At 44.8% G+C, this 12772-nt stretch overlaps 1 protein-coding gene across 2 annotated transcripts; it reads left to right on the top strand.

Moving 5' to 3' along the window:
• Nucleotides 1-3172: 3172 nt before the first annotated feature.
• Nucleotides 3173-10968, top strand: LOC105020419 (alpha/beta hydrolase domain-containing protein 17A). 2 transcript variants are annotated; one of them, XM_010887441.5, is made up of 6 exons: nt 3173-3368; nt 4130-4215; nt 4312-4721; nt 5026-5220; nt 9893-10072; nt 10376-10968. In XM_010887441.5, the coding sequence occupies exons 3-6, from the start codon at nt 4315-4317 to the stop codon at nt 10599-10601; spliced, it is 1008 nt and encodes a 335-aa protein (XP_010885743.1). In that variant the 5' UTR covers nt 3173-3368; nt 4130-4215; nt 4312-4314; the 3' UTR covers nt 10602-10968. The 2 variants fall into 2 exon arrangements, with proteins under 2 accessions (XP_010885743.1, XP_010885735.1); XM_010887433.5 differs by having other exon boundaries at nt 4309-4721.
• The last annotated feature ends 1804 nt before the right edge of the window (nt 10969-12772 follow it).

Raw genomic sequence — 12772 nt, 5'->3', positions numbered from 1 at the left:
GTCATTGATTCGACAGTGGCAATGTTGGTGTTGCTCTCAGAGTTGACATGTGTGCATTTTCTAAATGTTGCTGACACACTGTCAGAGTTGCATGACTCATAGTTGTGAGGAGCGTTTCCAGACCGGGACCTATCTGAACCAATCATAGATTTAATGTACTGTACTCCACTTTAGTCTTCTGGGAATGGTTGCACCAGCTGGGCGTAAAAAGAGGCTGGCCCCACTTTGATATCAGAATTTACGCTCATTGCACATACCAAAAATAAGACCAGTTGTGACTAAGTTCAGCGTAATTCATAGGATTTGCATAATGATGGTTGCTGGCACCAGTTACTAGGCTGCTAACATTGCCATGGCAGTTCTTAAACTTCATCAAAGATGTTACTTCGCCCATCACTTTGTATGGTCTGCCATTATGCATGCACACATTATTACACACAACTACATGCATCTAGAAGTTATTATTAGATTACATTTCTATAATTCAATGACAACTATTCATTGTTACTACACAACAAATGTTGTAATAAATTAGACCATTATTGAAGCCACCAGGTCTCTGGCGAAAATCAAAAATCAGTGAATTCAGATTTCATTAATGATTGTCCCAAACTGTGGAGAAGTTTGAATACCATTTCATCACTTTTGATGGGACTGCAACAGTTTGCTCTTTTGTGAGGACTTCACATCATAAATGAGTGTCAGACTTCTAATTTAATGAATATCAGTTGGGAAAATGTTAGCTAAACTGAAGTGTGTGCGTTGGGATTTTGTAGCACTGATCAAATTATTTAGCAAGCATTTAGAACTTATCATTTGATTATTTTGGTCGTTACTCAATGTAACCCACTATGCCCCAGACTTTTCTGACCAAAATGAGGTGTTGATTGATATTCAATAATTTCTCAGATTCATCATGTTTATTTAATAAATGTTTAATTCAGTGAACTCCAAGGTCCGGTTTCACAGGCACACGTTAAGACTATAGTCCTCGACTAATTAATCAAGCTCACTGGAGTTCAATGTTTTAGTCCCGGACTAAGCTTATCTGTGTCAATGAAACCGACCCCAAATGTATTTAGATAGAGACACTTTTATTGTATTTTTGGCTCTGTGTTCCAGCACTTTGGAATTTGAAATGATCCAATGAATATGTGGTTAAAGTACAGACTCTCAGCTTTAAGTTGAGGGTATTTCATCCATATTGGATAAACCCTTTAGATATAACAGCTCATTTGGTACATGGTCACCTAATTTTAGAGTACCAAAAATATTTGGACAAGTTAAATATACAATAGTCATGTTTGGTACTTGGTTGCATATCCTTTGTATGAAATTCTTGTAGGAAATGTGAAACCTATTGACATCATTAGATACTGGTATCTTACACCGCTGCCTTCTCCAGTTCCTGCTTGTTTTGGTGTTTTTTTGCCTTTAGATTGACTAGGTCCCTTAAACTCAACTCCGGACCTCGAACCCAGTCCCACTAAGTATTTTATATTGCAACCCTTTAATCAGGGACTTATTTAGACTTGGGACACTAGGTAAGAGCAAATACTAATGGACCTCTCAGGGTAAAAGTAGAGAACCCCTGGACAAGAAAATCCTGTAATTTAATCAGATATTGATGAAAATACTACTCCTACTCCCTAACCTTAATCTCCGCGATCTATCCTTTTTGTCCTAATGCCTATATAAGGACTGTAAAATGGTTAGTCAGTGAGCCCCAAAGTTGGTCGCTGGTAGCATTTCAATTGGCTCTGTGTCCTTAAAGTGTAGTTGTTGCCCTTGATCCGCAAGGACTGCGGCTTTATAAGGTGAGTGGTGACAGCGGTCAGTGTGTTCAGAATATTGTTGGTTTGAGTCCCGCAAGAGTAGACAGAGAAAAACATTTGCTAACTTTTGCTGAAACCTAAAAATAAACCAAATTCTAGCACAATGACAGATTGTAAGATTTACCCTTAATCTAACCCAATTTTTCATGTGGGGCCTGCCAAAACACTTGAGGGGCCTACATTGTTTTTGTTTTTCTATCTTTTTTTGGACATTTTAATCTCCACATATACACAGACCTGGAACTCACAACCCAATGCACACACACAACACACATATAGCAGTTGTTAAGCAGTTGACAAGCAGTCTACAATACCTTGTTGTTATTCCTTAATGTATTATTGTTTTGCAATGTGGACCAGACAATTATTTAATTCAAAAGATATGGTCCTTTGTTTAAAAAATATTCAATTCTGGATCTAAACTTAGTGTTGTACGTTTGTGTGTGTCTGATCCTGATTTTACCAGGGAAACACCAACCCCAGAAAGTCAGGAAAACCTGACATTGTGGTCTCCACAAGATCTTTTATCCGATCTAGACAGGGGAAAAGCTTCTAGCTTAAAGGTTAGGTTTAGGGTAAGACTGGGGTTAGGTATGGAGTTAGGAAATTTAATTTACTGAAGTTGATTAGGTTTATGTTTAAAGTTATGTAACACAGCATCTTTAGCTGTCTTAAATGTAAATGTATTAGGTCTCAGGTCCCCCCAGGATACAAATACAAATGTGTGTACAATGCTGTCCAATTATCTTAGTTACCTACCCGGAGCAACCTGAAGTGGCAACACTTTTTTGTAAAACAGAGTCTGAAATATTATGAGTCATAATCCCAATAAAACCTTGCGGTACAACTGGTTCTTTCGTTTCTTACTCCAATCAATTCTTCCATAGGTAAATTTTTGATCCACTACAAATACGTTAATTGTTTCGTGTCGGCTTATATCGCCATTTTTATTTTGTGTAAAAATGTACACGTTCACTTTAATCAATTTAGACTCAGTATAAAGCAACGATATCTTTTTGTATAGCTAACTGAAGCGTCCTGACGAGATAAACAGAGTTGTCAAAATGTCTAGCGGGAGTAAGCCTAAACGAGCACGGGCCTTATTTGAAGAGATTCTAAAATTCCTAATGGAATACATGAATTGTGAAACGAAAAAAGAACCAGTAGCACATTTATTATGAGTATTATGGCGCGTTGACTATTTCAGTCTATCTCCAATGCAAATAATCGATTGCAATGTAGCCAAACCCACAGATACGAAGCAGATTATATTATACGTTTCATAAATGTTTTTTCCGTTGTAAAATGGCCACGCCCTCTCTATCCGTCATTTCCGGGTCTAGTCGGACAGGGTTGTGGAAAAAAACTGGTTGTCATGATATTTAGCTAGCCAATCTACAAATGACAGGCACATATCAAAATATACCGAGTACATTATCCATGTCAGGGTGCAAGAAGGATTTTCTTGGTATTGTGCAGCTTTTTTTGATAGACAGGGATATTTTACATTGTCCGCAAACCCATCGTGAATTGGTAAGTTAACCTAGCCATCTAACGTTAGCCTGCTAGCTAGCTACAGTACTTGATTGATGTTTGACATAGCTAGCGTATCAAACTAGCATTAGCTACACACCAGCCAAAAACTGTTTTTACCGGTAGCTAATGTTAGCTATTCAGGGTTTTTGCGTTAAGTGTTCGTTTTTTCCCTAAGTTTAATTATTTCACACGCCGTTAGATATTTAGCATTGGTTCCGAGGGTATACTAATATCTAAATGGCATCGTTAGATAGCTAGTTTAGTATATCGAGCTAGTTTTCAATCTAGCTGGACAGTGAGCTAACGCGTTAGTTTGAGTTATGCGCATTACATCAAAGAGTGAGTGATTCATCCTGTGCAGTGTGAAATAGAATCTAATGTTACATATTAACAAAGAGCTTTTAAACCATCTTTGCTTGTATCCACTCGTATCCTTACTAGGTATGTTACTAACTAGTTACTAGTGAATTCACAGTCAGTATGTACATTTAGAACGTTTACAACAGCCTACGTATGTTATTTTACGTCTGCCATGGGGACGAAGTTTGCGAACTTTGATATTGTCTTACATGAGCTAACCAGTAGTTCTGCATGTAAATGTCATACCAAGTCTCTACCGAAACGTCAGGACAGTATGCCGTGTATCCACTGGGACACCGATTGATACTATACTCGTCTGTTCCATTTCTGAATAGTATGCTAACTAGATTATCAGATCTGTACTGTGTGTTCATTGTACTGTTGATCCATTGATCCAGCCTGCTGAGTGACCTGACCAGGTGACGTTGGCACCTCTGTGTGCCTGTGCTGTCTCAAACCAAGAAACTCTGGGACCTGAATACTGGTAGGTAATTTTTGTTTTGCCTTCACCATCACAGAAGCTTCATCCATCATTGTGTCTTCATCCACTCACCCCCCCTTTGTTTTCTGTCATCAGTAGAAGATGAACGGGCTGTCAATTAGAGAGCTATGCTGCCTTTTCTGCTGCCCTCCTTGCCCCAGCCGCATCGCAGCCAAGCTGGCCTTCCTCCCTCCAGAGCCCACCTATGCCATGCTGCCTGACCCAGAGGCTACAGCTGTTGCGGCAGCCGGGACTACTCCTGTGGGTGCTCCCCCCTCGCTGGGGGCTCCGGGCCTCCGCTCCAGGCTGGGTGGCGGTGGAGGGGACAGAGGAGGTGGTGTGGGAGGGGGAGGCGGCGGTGGAGAGGGCAGGTGGAAGCTCCACCTGACAGAGAGGGCGGAGTTCCAGTACACCCAGAGAGAGCTGGACATGACTGATGTGTTCCTGACCAGGTCCAGCCGAGGGAACCGGGTGGGCTGCATGTACATACGCTGTGCCCCCAGTGCCAGGTGAGTGGGGAGAACTGTCAATTAGTTGGGGTGTCAGGACGTTTCTCTTTTTCATTTTCAAAGAGAGAGAGAGAGAGAGTTTGTTTCTGTCTGTGCATAGTGAGTATCCTGGTAGAAATAGACATCTGTGCAGGTCGTTCTATTTGTAGAAATGCGTTTAAGTTAGCTGGTGTTCCATTTAGTTCTATGATTCTGTTGTAGTGCGTGTCACACTTCAGTTTGTCCTTTTTGTTCTTATTCACCTTCTCTTCTTACCGTCTTCTCATTGCCCCTATTGTGCTCCTGTCCTTCATGTTTCTCCTAGGTTCACAGTGCTGTTCTCCCATGGGAATGCAGTAGACCTGGGTCAGATGAGTAGTTTCTACATTGGTCTTGGCACGCGAATCAACTGTAACATCTTCTCCTATGACTACTCTGGTTATGGTGTCAGCACAGGCAAACCTTCTGAGAAGAACCTCTATGCTGACATAGATGCAGCCTGGCACGCCCTACGCTCCCGGTAAATACACACATTAATTATAATACATTTAAAGAGTAGGTTGCTTGTTTTACTCATCAAAGTAAGAGAATAGTGGGGTCAATGTCCTGCATTTACATGTTAACATTTAATTCATTTAGCAGATCAGTAGGACAACTACATAATTCAGTCACAGTACATTGTACTTGTTAACCTAGCTTCCAGCAGTGTCTTCCCTGGAGGGATACAAGTCAAGTGCAGTGTTTTTTCATGAAAGTTGTGGATCTTGTTTTTTTGCATTTACATATACACATACATTCATACAGTAGTAGTCAAACATTTTAAACACCTTTTCAGTCAAGGGATTGTCTTATTTCTTACTGTTTTCCACATTGTAGTGTAATAGTGAACCCATCAAAACTATTAAATAACATATGGTGTCATATAGTAACCAAAAACGTGTGTTTAACAAATCAAAATTCTCAATAAATCCCATGATGGTGTCACCAGCAAAGCACCATCTCACCTCTATGCTTCACAGTGGGCACCACACATGCAAAGATCATCCTTCCACCCTCTTTGCATCTCACAAAGACATGGTGGTTGGAACCAAAACTAAAAAATTTGGACAATCAGACCAAAGTATGTAATTTTCTTGGGACAAGCAAGTCTCTTCTCATTGGTGTCCTTGGTGTCCAGTAGTGGTTTCTTTGCAGCAATTTAACCTTGAAGGCCTGATTCACAGAGTCTCCTCTGAATAGTTGATTTTTAGATGTCTGTTACTTCTAATTCTTTTATTTTGGTTACTGAGTTGCAATTACTCGGGTACCCTCCACCACGTTAAGGTTGCAGGCGACGGGTCAGACTAAGAGCGGTTCAAAACCCTTTAATGACGGGGTTGGGGCTCGTATGCGAGCGCCTGGTGGCCGGGCTTTTCCCCACGGTGTCCGGCCGGGCTCAGCCCGAAGGAGCGACGTGGGGCAGCCTTCCCGTGGGCTCACCACCTGCAGGAGGGACCATAAGGGGTCGGTGCGTAGAGGATCGGGCGGCAGTCGAAGGCGGGGGCCTCGACAACCCGATCCCTGGACACGGAAACTAGTTCTAGGGACGTGGAACGTCACCTCGCTGGCGGGGAAGGAGCCTGAGATCGTGATTGAGGTTGAGAGGTTCCGACTAGAGGTAGTCGGGATCACCTCTACGCACGGCTTGGGCTCTGGAACCACACTCCTTGAGAGAGGATGGACTCTTCACCACTCTGGAGTTGCCCATGGTGGGAGGCGGCGGGCTGGTGTGGGTTTGCTTATAGCTCCCCAGCTCTGCCGCCCTGTGTTGGAGTTTACCCTGGTGAACGAGATGGTCGTTTCCCTGCGCCTACGGGTCGGGGATAGGTCTCTCACTGTTGTTTGTGACTACGGGCCGAACGGCAGTGCAGAGTACCCGACCTTCTTGGGGTCTCTGGGAGGGGTGCTGGAAAGTGCACTGACTGGGGACTCCATCGTTCTACTGGGGGACTTCAACGCCCACGTGGGCAACGACAGTGACACCTGGAGGGCCGTGATTGGGAGGAACGGCCTCCCTGATCTGAACCCGAGCGGTGTTCAGATCACTTCTGTGCTAGTCACAGTTTATCCATAACAAACACCATGTTCAAGCATAAGGGTGTCCATCAGTGCACATGGCACCAGGACACCCTAGGCCGTAGGTCGATGATCGACTTTGTTGTCGTTTCATCTGACCTGCTGCCGTATGTCTTGGACACTCGGGTTAAGAGAGGGGCGGAGCTGTCAACTGATCACCACCTGGTGGTGAGTTGGATCCGATGGCGGGAGAGGAAGCTGGACAGATTCGGCAGACCCAAGCGTACTGTAAGGGTCTGCTGGGAACGTCTGGCCGAGTCTCCTGTCAGAGAGATCTTTAACTCCCACCTCCGGCAGAGCTTCGACTGGATCCCGACGGAGGCTGGAGATATTGAGTCCGAGTGGACCATGTTCTCCACCGCCATTGTCGAAGCGGCCGCTCGGAGCTGTGTAAGGTCTCCGGTGCCTGTCGAGGCGACAATCCCAAACCCGGTGGTGGACACCGGAATTAAGGGATGCCGTCAAACTGAAGAAGGAGTCGGTCCTGGGTCCTTTGCTAAGGGCTGTCAGGTCCCTGTACGTCCGAAGCAGGAGCTTGGTCCGCATTGCCGGCAGTAAGTCAGACTTGTTCCCTGTGCATGTTGGACTCCGGCAGGGCTGCCCTTTGTCGCTGGTTCTGTTCATAATTTTTATGGACAGAATTTCTAGGCGCAGCCAGCGGCCGGAGGGTGTCAGGTTTGGGGACCACACGATTTTGTCTCTGCTCTTTGCTGATGATGCTGTCGTGTTGGCCCCATTCAAACCAGGACCTTCAGCATGCACTGGGACGGTTTGCAGCCGAGTGTGAAGCGGTGGGGATGAAAATCAGTACCTCCAAATCCGAGGCCATGGTCCTCAGTCAGAAAAGGGTGGCTTGCCCACTTCAGGTAGGTGGAGAGTGCCTGCCTCAAGTGGAGGAGTTTAAGTATCTAGGGGTCTTGTTCACGAGTGAGGGAAGGATGGAACGGGAGATTGACAGATGGATCGGTGCAGCTTCTGCAGTAATGCGGTCGATGTATCGGTCTGTCGTGGTGAAGAAAGATCTGAGCCGCAAGGCAAAGCTCTCGATTTACCTGTCAATCTACGTTCCTACTCTCACCTATGGTCATGAGCTTTGGGTCATGACCGAAAGGACAAGATCCCGGATACAGGCAGCCCGAAATGAGCTTTCTCCGCAGGGTGGCTGGGTGATCCCTTAGGGTGAGAAGCTCGGCCAGCCGGGAGGAGCTCAGAGTAGAGTCGCTGCTTCTCCGCATCGAGAGGGGTCAGCTGAGGTTGCTTGGGCATCTGTTCCGGATTCCTCCTGAACGCCTTCCCGGGAAGGTGTTGCGGGCCCGTCCCACCGGGAGAAGACCCCGGGGAAGACCTAGGACACGCTGGTGGGACTATGTCTGCCGGCTGGCCTGGGAACGCCTCTGTGTCCCCCCTGGAAGAGCTGGAGGAAGTGTCTAGGGAGAGGGAATTCTGAGCATCTCTGCTTAGACTGCTGCCCCCGCGAACCGGCCCTGGATAAGCGGAAGAAGATGGATGGATTGAGTTGCAATTAATTGCTGACTTTTGTGACTTGTAGCACTAATTAACTTATCTTATGTAGCAGAAGTAACTGTTGGTCGGTCTTTCTTCTCAGTGACAGTACTCATGAGGGCCAGTTCCATCATAGCGATTGTTGGTTTTTGCAGCGGCACTCTTTAAAGTTTCCAGATTGACTGACAGTGTCTTAATGATGGACTGTTGTCTCTCTTTGGTTATTTGAGCTGTTCTTGCTGTACTATGGACTACAACATTACAGACATAATGATGGTCTTCTGTATACCAACCCCACCTTGTCACAACACAGCTGATCAAACGCATTTGGAGGAAAAGTAATTCCACAAATTACCTTTTAACAAAGTACACCTGTTCATTGAAATGCATTCCAGGTGACTACCTCACAAAGCTGTTTGAGAGAATACAAAGACAATGCAAAGCTCTTCATGAAGGCAAAGGGTGGCTACTTTGAAAAATCTACAATGTGAAACATTTTCATCTGTTTAACACTTATTTCTGGTTACTACATGATTCCGTATGTGTTATTTCATAGTTTTGCTGTCTTTGGTGTAATTTTGCAATGTGGAAAATAGTAAAATAAAGAAATGTATATCCAAAGTGTATCCAAACTCTTGATACACACACTTGATATGCACTACTGTATACGTACACACACACTCTCAGCCGCCAGTTTACTCATTCATTACTGGATTGGACCCTATTTTGCCTCCAGAACATTAATATGGTTAAATGTCAGAAGTGATGTCCTCAGTAATACGCTGAGCGCCTCGGTCCTCTCCTCCACTTTATGTAATAACAAAACCAGAGGAGAAACTGTGATTTGGGACTGCATGCATACTGCTGCAAGTCCTCAGGCTACATTGGGTTACATGCTATCGTCCGATTAATCACCTGAATTTAATGATCAGCTGACAAACACTCACTCATCAACTTATCATGAAGACCTTTGATCAGCTACAATACATAGTGCTTGCTGAGACAGCATACACGGTTGCCCTTCGGGGATTGGCTAATAGCAGGTAGGTTTCCACAATTCTGCCCAGAGGAGGTAAAATCACACCTTGGTGTTGAGATTTTAAAAAACAATTTTTTTATCTGACCCCCACCATGATTTGGCTCTTCTATGTGGTTAAACACTTCATTATAAACCAGGAGGTTGGAATCCTGAACATCGATTTGTCTAAAAGCAGTGGTATATGTAAACAACAAGGCATGAGGGGTGTGATGTATTACCAATATTCCACGGCTAAGCACTGTATATAGGCACCCTGTGATTTGCCTTAGAAGAGCTCTTAGCTGTGACATATCGGCCATATACCACAGCCCCTGGTGGCTTATTGCTTAAACATCCTTTAAATAGATTATGATAGATGTGCGGTTTAGACTTGTTTCTCAGAGGGTTGTTTGCTGGACGTGCACCCTATGTGGACCGCAGGCAGCGGCTTGGACCCCCGGACCAACCTTTGACATATCATATCCACCGGACAAAATATTTCTTCAGTTGATTGTTCCTCACTGTGTATTTAACCTGGCGTCTGTGTGTGTTTCAGCTATGGCATCAGCCCAGAGAACATCATCCTGTACGGGCAGAGCATCGGCACGGTGCCCACGGTGGACCTGGCTTCTAGGTTTGAGTGTGCTGCCGTGGTGCTCCACTCACCCCTCACCTCTGGCATGAGGGTGGCCTTCCCCGACACCAAGAAGACCTACTGCTTCGACGCTTTCCCCAAGTGAGAGAGACACACACCCCAAAAGACAAATGGGCACTATGCCCCTCATTTTTGGGGTGTTTAAACACTCCTACTGGAATCTTAAGCACGTCGCCATATTTGTTTTCTGTTTTTGTTAACATGGGTGATGTAGAACACTTCTTTCACAATTACTGGCTGTTATTCTCTGTAGTGCATCTTTAAAATAGTTATTTTGGTTCCTCTGCCAAAAACCTTGATACAAAATTATAAATATGCAATTGCAGAAAAACTGCCGAGGTATAGGAGATTGCCTGGTAACTGCTTATAACCTGTGGGTTGCAGCATAGAGAAGGTGTCCAAGATCCCTTCCCCGGTGCTGATCATCCACGGGACGGAGGATGAGGTGATAGACTTCTCCCACGGCCTGGCTTTGTTTGAGCGCTGCCCCAAGGCCGTGGAGCCCCTCTGGGTCGAAGGGGCGGGGCACAACGACATCGAGCTCTACAGCCAGTACCTGGAGAGACTACGACGCTTCATTAACCAAGACCTGGCCGCCGCACACGCCTGAGGGGAAACACTTGTCTGTGTGTCTGTCTGTCTGTGTCTGTCTGTCTCTGTGTGTGTGTGTGTGTGTGTGTGTGTGTGTCTGTGTCTGCGTGTCTGTATGCATCTGTCTGTCGTGTGCATGTGTCTGCGTGTCTGTATGCATCTGTCTGTCGTGTGCATGTGTCTGTCTCTGTGTGTGTGTGTGAGTTAGTACATCCACTTTGATAACAGAAACCGTGCGTGCATTGAGTCATCTGGGTCCGTGTGTGTTTCCTCATGGAAATTGATAGAGACACAACTGTCAGACCTTCCCAAGAGAAATTTTGTGTGTGTGTGTGTGTGTGTGTGTGTGTGTGTGTGTGTGTGTGTGTGTGTGTGTGTGTGTGTGTGTGTGTGTGTGTGTGTGTGTGTGTGTGTGTGTGTGTGTGTGTGTGTGTGTGTGTGTGTGTGTGTGTGTGTGTGTGTGTGTGTGTGTGTGTGTGTGTGTGTGTGTGTGTGTGTGTGTGTGTGTGTGTGTGTGTGTGTGTGTGTGTGTGTGTGTGTGTGTGTGTGTGTGTGTGTGTGTGTGTGTGTGTGTGTGTGTGTGTGTGTGTGTGTGTGTGTGTGTGTGTGTGTGTGTGTGTGTGTGTGTGTGTGTGTGTGTGTGTGTGTGTGTGTGTGTGTGTGTGTGTGTGTGTGTGTGTGTGTGTGTGTGTGTGTGTGTGTGTGTGTGTGTGTGTGTGTGTGTGTGTGTGTGTGTGTGTGTGTGTGTGTGTGTGTGTGTGTGTGTGTGTGTGTGTGTGTGTGTGTGTGTGTGTGTGTGTGTGTGTGTGTGTGTGTGTGTGTGTGTGTGTGTGTGTGTGTGTGTGTGTGTGTGTGTGTGTGTGTGTGTGTGTGTGTGTGTGTGTGTGTGTGTGTGTGTGTGTGTGTGTGCGCGCGCGCGCGCGCGCGCGCGCGTCTTTTATGTGTACATATCAGAGTTGAACATGCACTCTGTACGGAACAGTGGACCGCTGTGGTCTCTGGTAATGGACAGCTCCCCCTCTGTACTGCCTTCACCAATCCACTTCTGCAGGGGAAAGCGGACCGAATACATTTAACTAGTACTATGGGGAAGAGTCTGCTGTCCTGTGACTGTTTGAACTGTCAGCTGAAGGTTAGGATAATTGAGTGGGGGTGGGGAACGAAAATGTACTAAATTATTACTTTGTTTGGCTGTTGACTCAGTATTGTCCAATGTGTCTGAGTTTTAAGGGGGGTGATATTGATGTCTATGAAGCCTGAGATGAACATAGCCTAATCCCAGATCTGTTTATGTTCAGTTTGAACATAGCCTAATCCCAGATCTGTTTATGTTCAGTTTGAACATAGCCTAATCCCAGATCTGTTTATGTTCAGTTTGAACATAGCCTAATCCCAGATCTGTTTATGGTCAGTTCGTGGTAAATATCAGATCTAGAATCAGGCTAGCAAATGGCTATTGTATTTTCCTTTGTAGGGAGGCCTTCTGTCTCGATAACTAATGTGAAAATAATATCTTTGGTTATCAGTTTTTAGGGATAGGGGTTCATTTTATAGACTGTCTTCTCTACAACCCTTAAGAAGACTTTGGTTTACAACGTTGAGGATAGAACGAGCAGGATTTATGATCAACTGCAGTGGACAAGGTCTACAAGGCCATCAAAGCTGTCATTTTCTGTCAAACTGTAATGTTATTTCATGTTTTACATCTGATTGCATATTTATGAATTGGTGGATCAGTTTACAGCTATTATTCTGTATCACGAAATACCTTTTCTATTCCTGTTCCTGATAAGAAAGACATGCTCTTATCGTCTTAGAAGTAGAACAGTTTAATTGACTCAAAGATCTGAAATTAATTTACAGTCCTCATTATTGTCCTAAACATATTGATTCATGTATTTTTCTCAAGTAATACGAATATATACGCAGTGTATAGCAGAACCACAGATGGACACCGATTTAGTCAACATTTTCTTTTATTTCTTCTATTAATTAGGTTTCAGTTTTGTAGGACAGTAACATGGAGCCAACATGGATGCCAGTTTCTGATGATATCTATTAGAGCTCTTGGATGGTGAATTAGCCGTAAATGAGCCTCTCAGTGTTGTGGTGCAGGTTCCACCACTTTAACACACACACACAAGCATGACAAGCAGGTCTTAAGTTCAGCACTATTGTACAAAGCATCCA

This window comes from Esox lucius, chromosome 3 (genome assembly GCF_011004845.1).
Source record: "Esox lucius isolate fEsoLuc1 chromosome 3, fEsoLuc1.pri, whole genome shotgun sequence".
Classification (NCBI taxonomy): Eukaryota; Metazoa; Chordata; class Actinopteri; order Esociformes; family Esocidae; genus Esox; species Esox lucius.
The sequence above is the reverse complement of the archived record's forward strand: the minus strand, read 5'-3'. Positions and strand labels throughout refer to the sequence as shown.

Excerpts from the sequence above, each read along its gene's own strand:
- LOC105020419 (XM_010887441.5), top strand. The coding sequence starts at position 4,315 with ATGAACGGGCTGTCAATTAGAGAGCTATGCTGCCTTTTCTGCTGCCCT. Across the intron at positions 5,221-9,892 it reads TGGCACGCCCTACGCTCCCG|CTATGGCATCAGCCCAGAGA; the intron begins GTAAATACACAC and ends TGTGTGTTTCAG. Across the intron at positions 10,073-10,375 it reads TGCTTCGACGCTTTCCCCAA|CATAGAGAAGGTGTCCAAGA; the intron begins GTGAGAGAGACA and ends TGTGGGTTGCAG.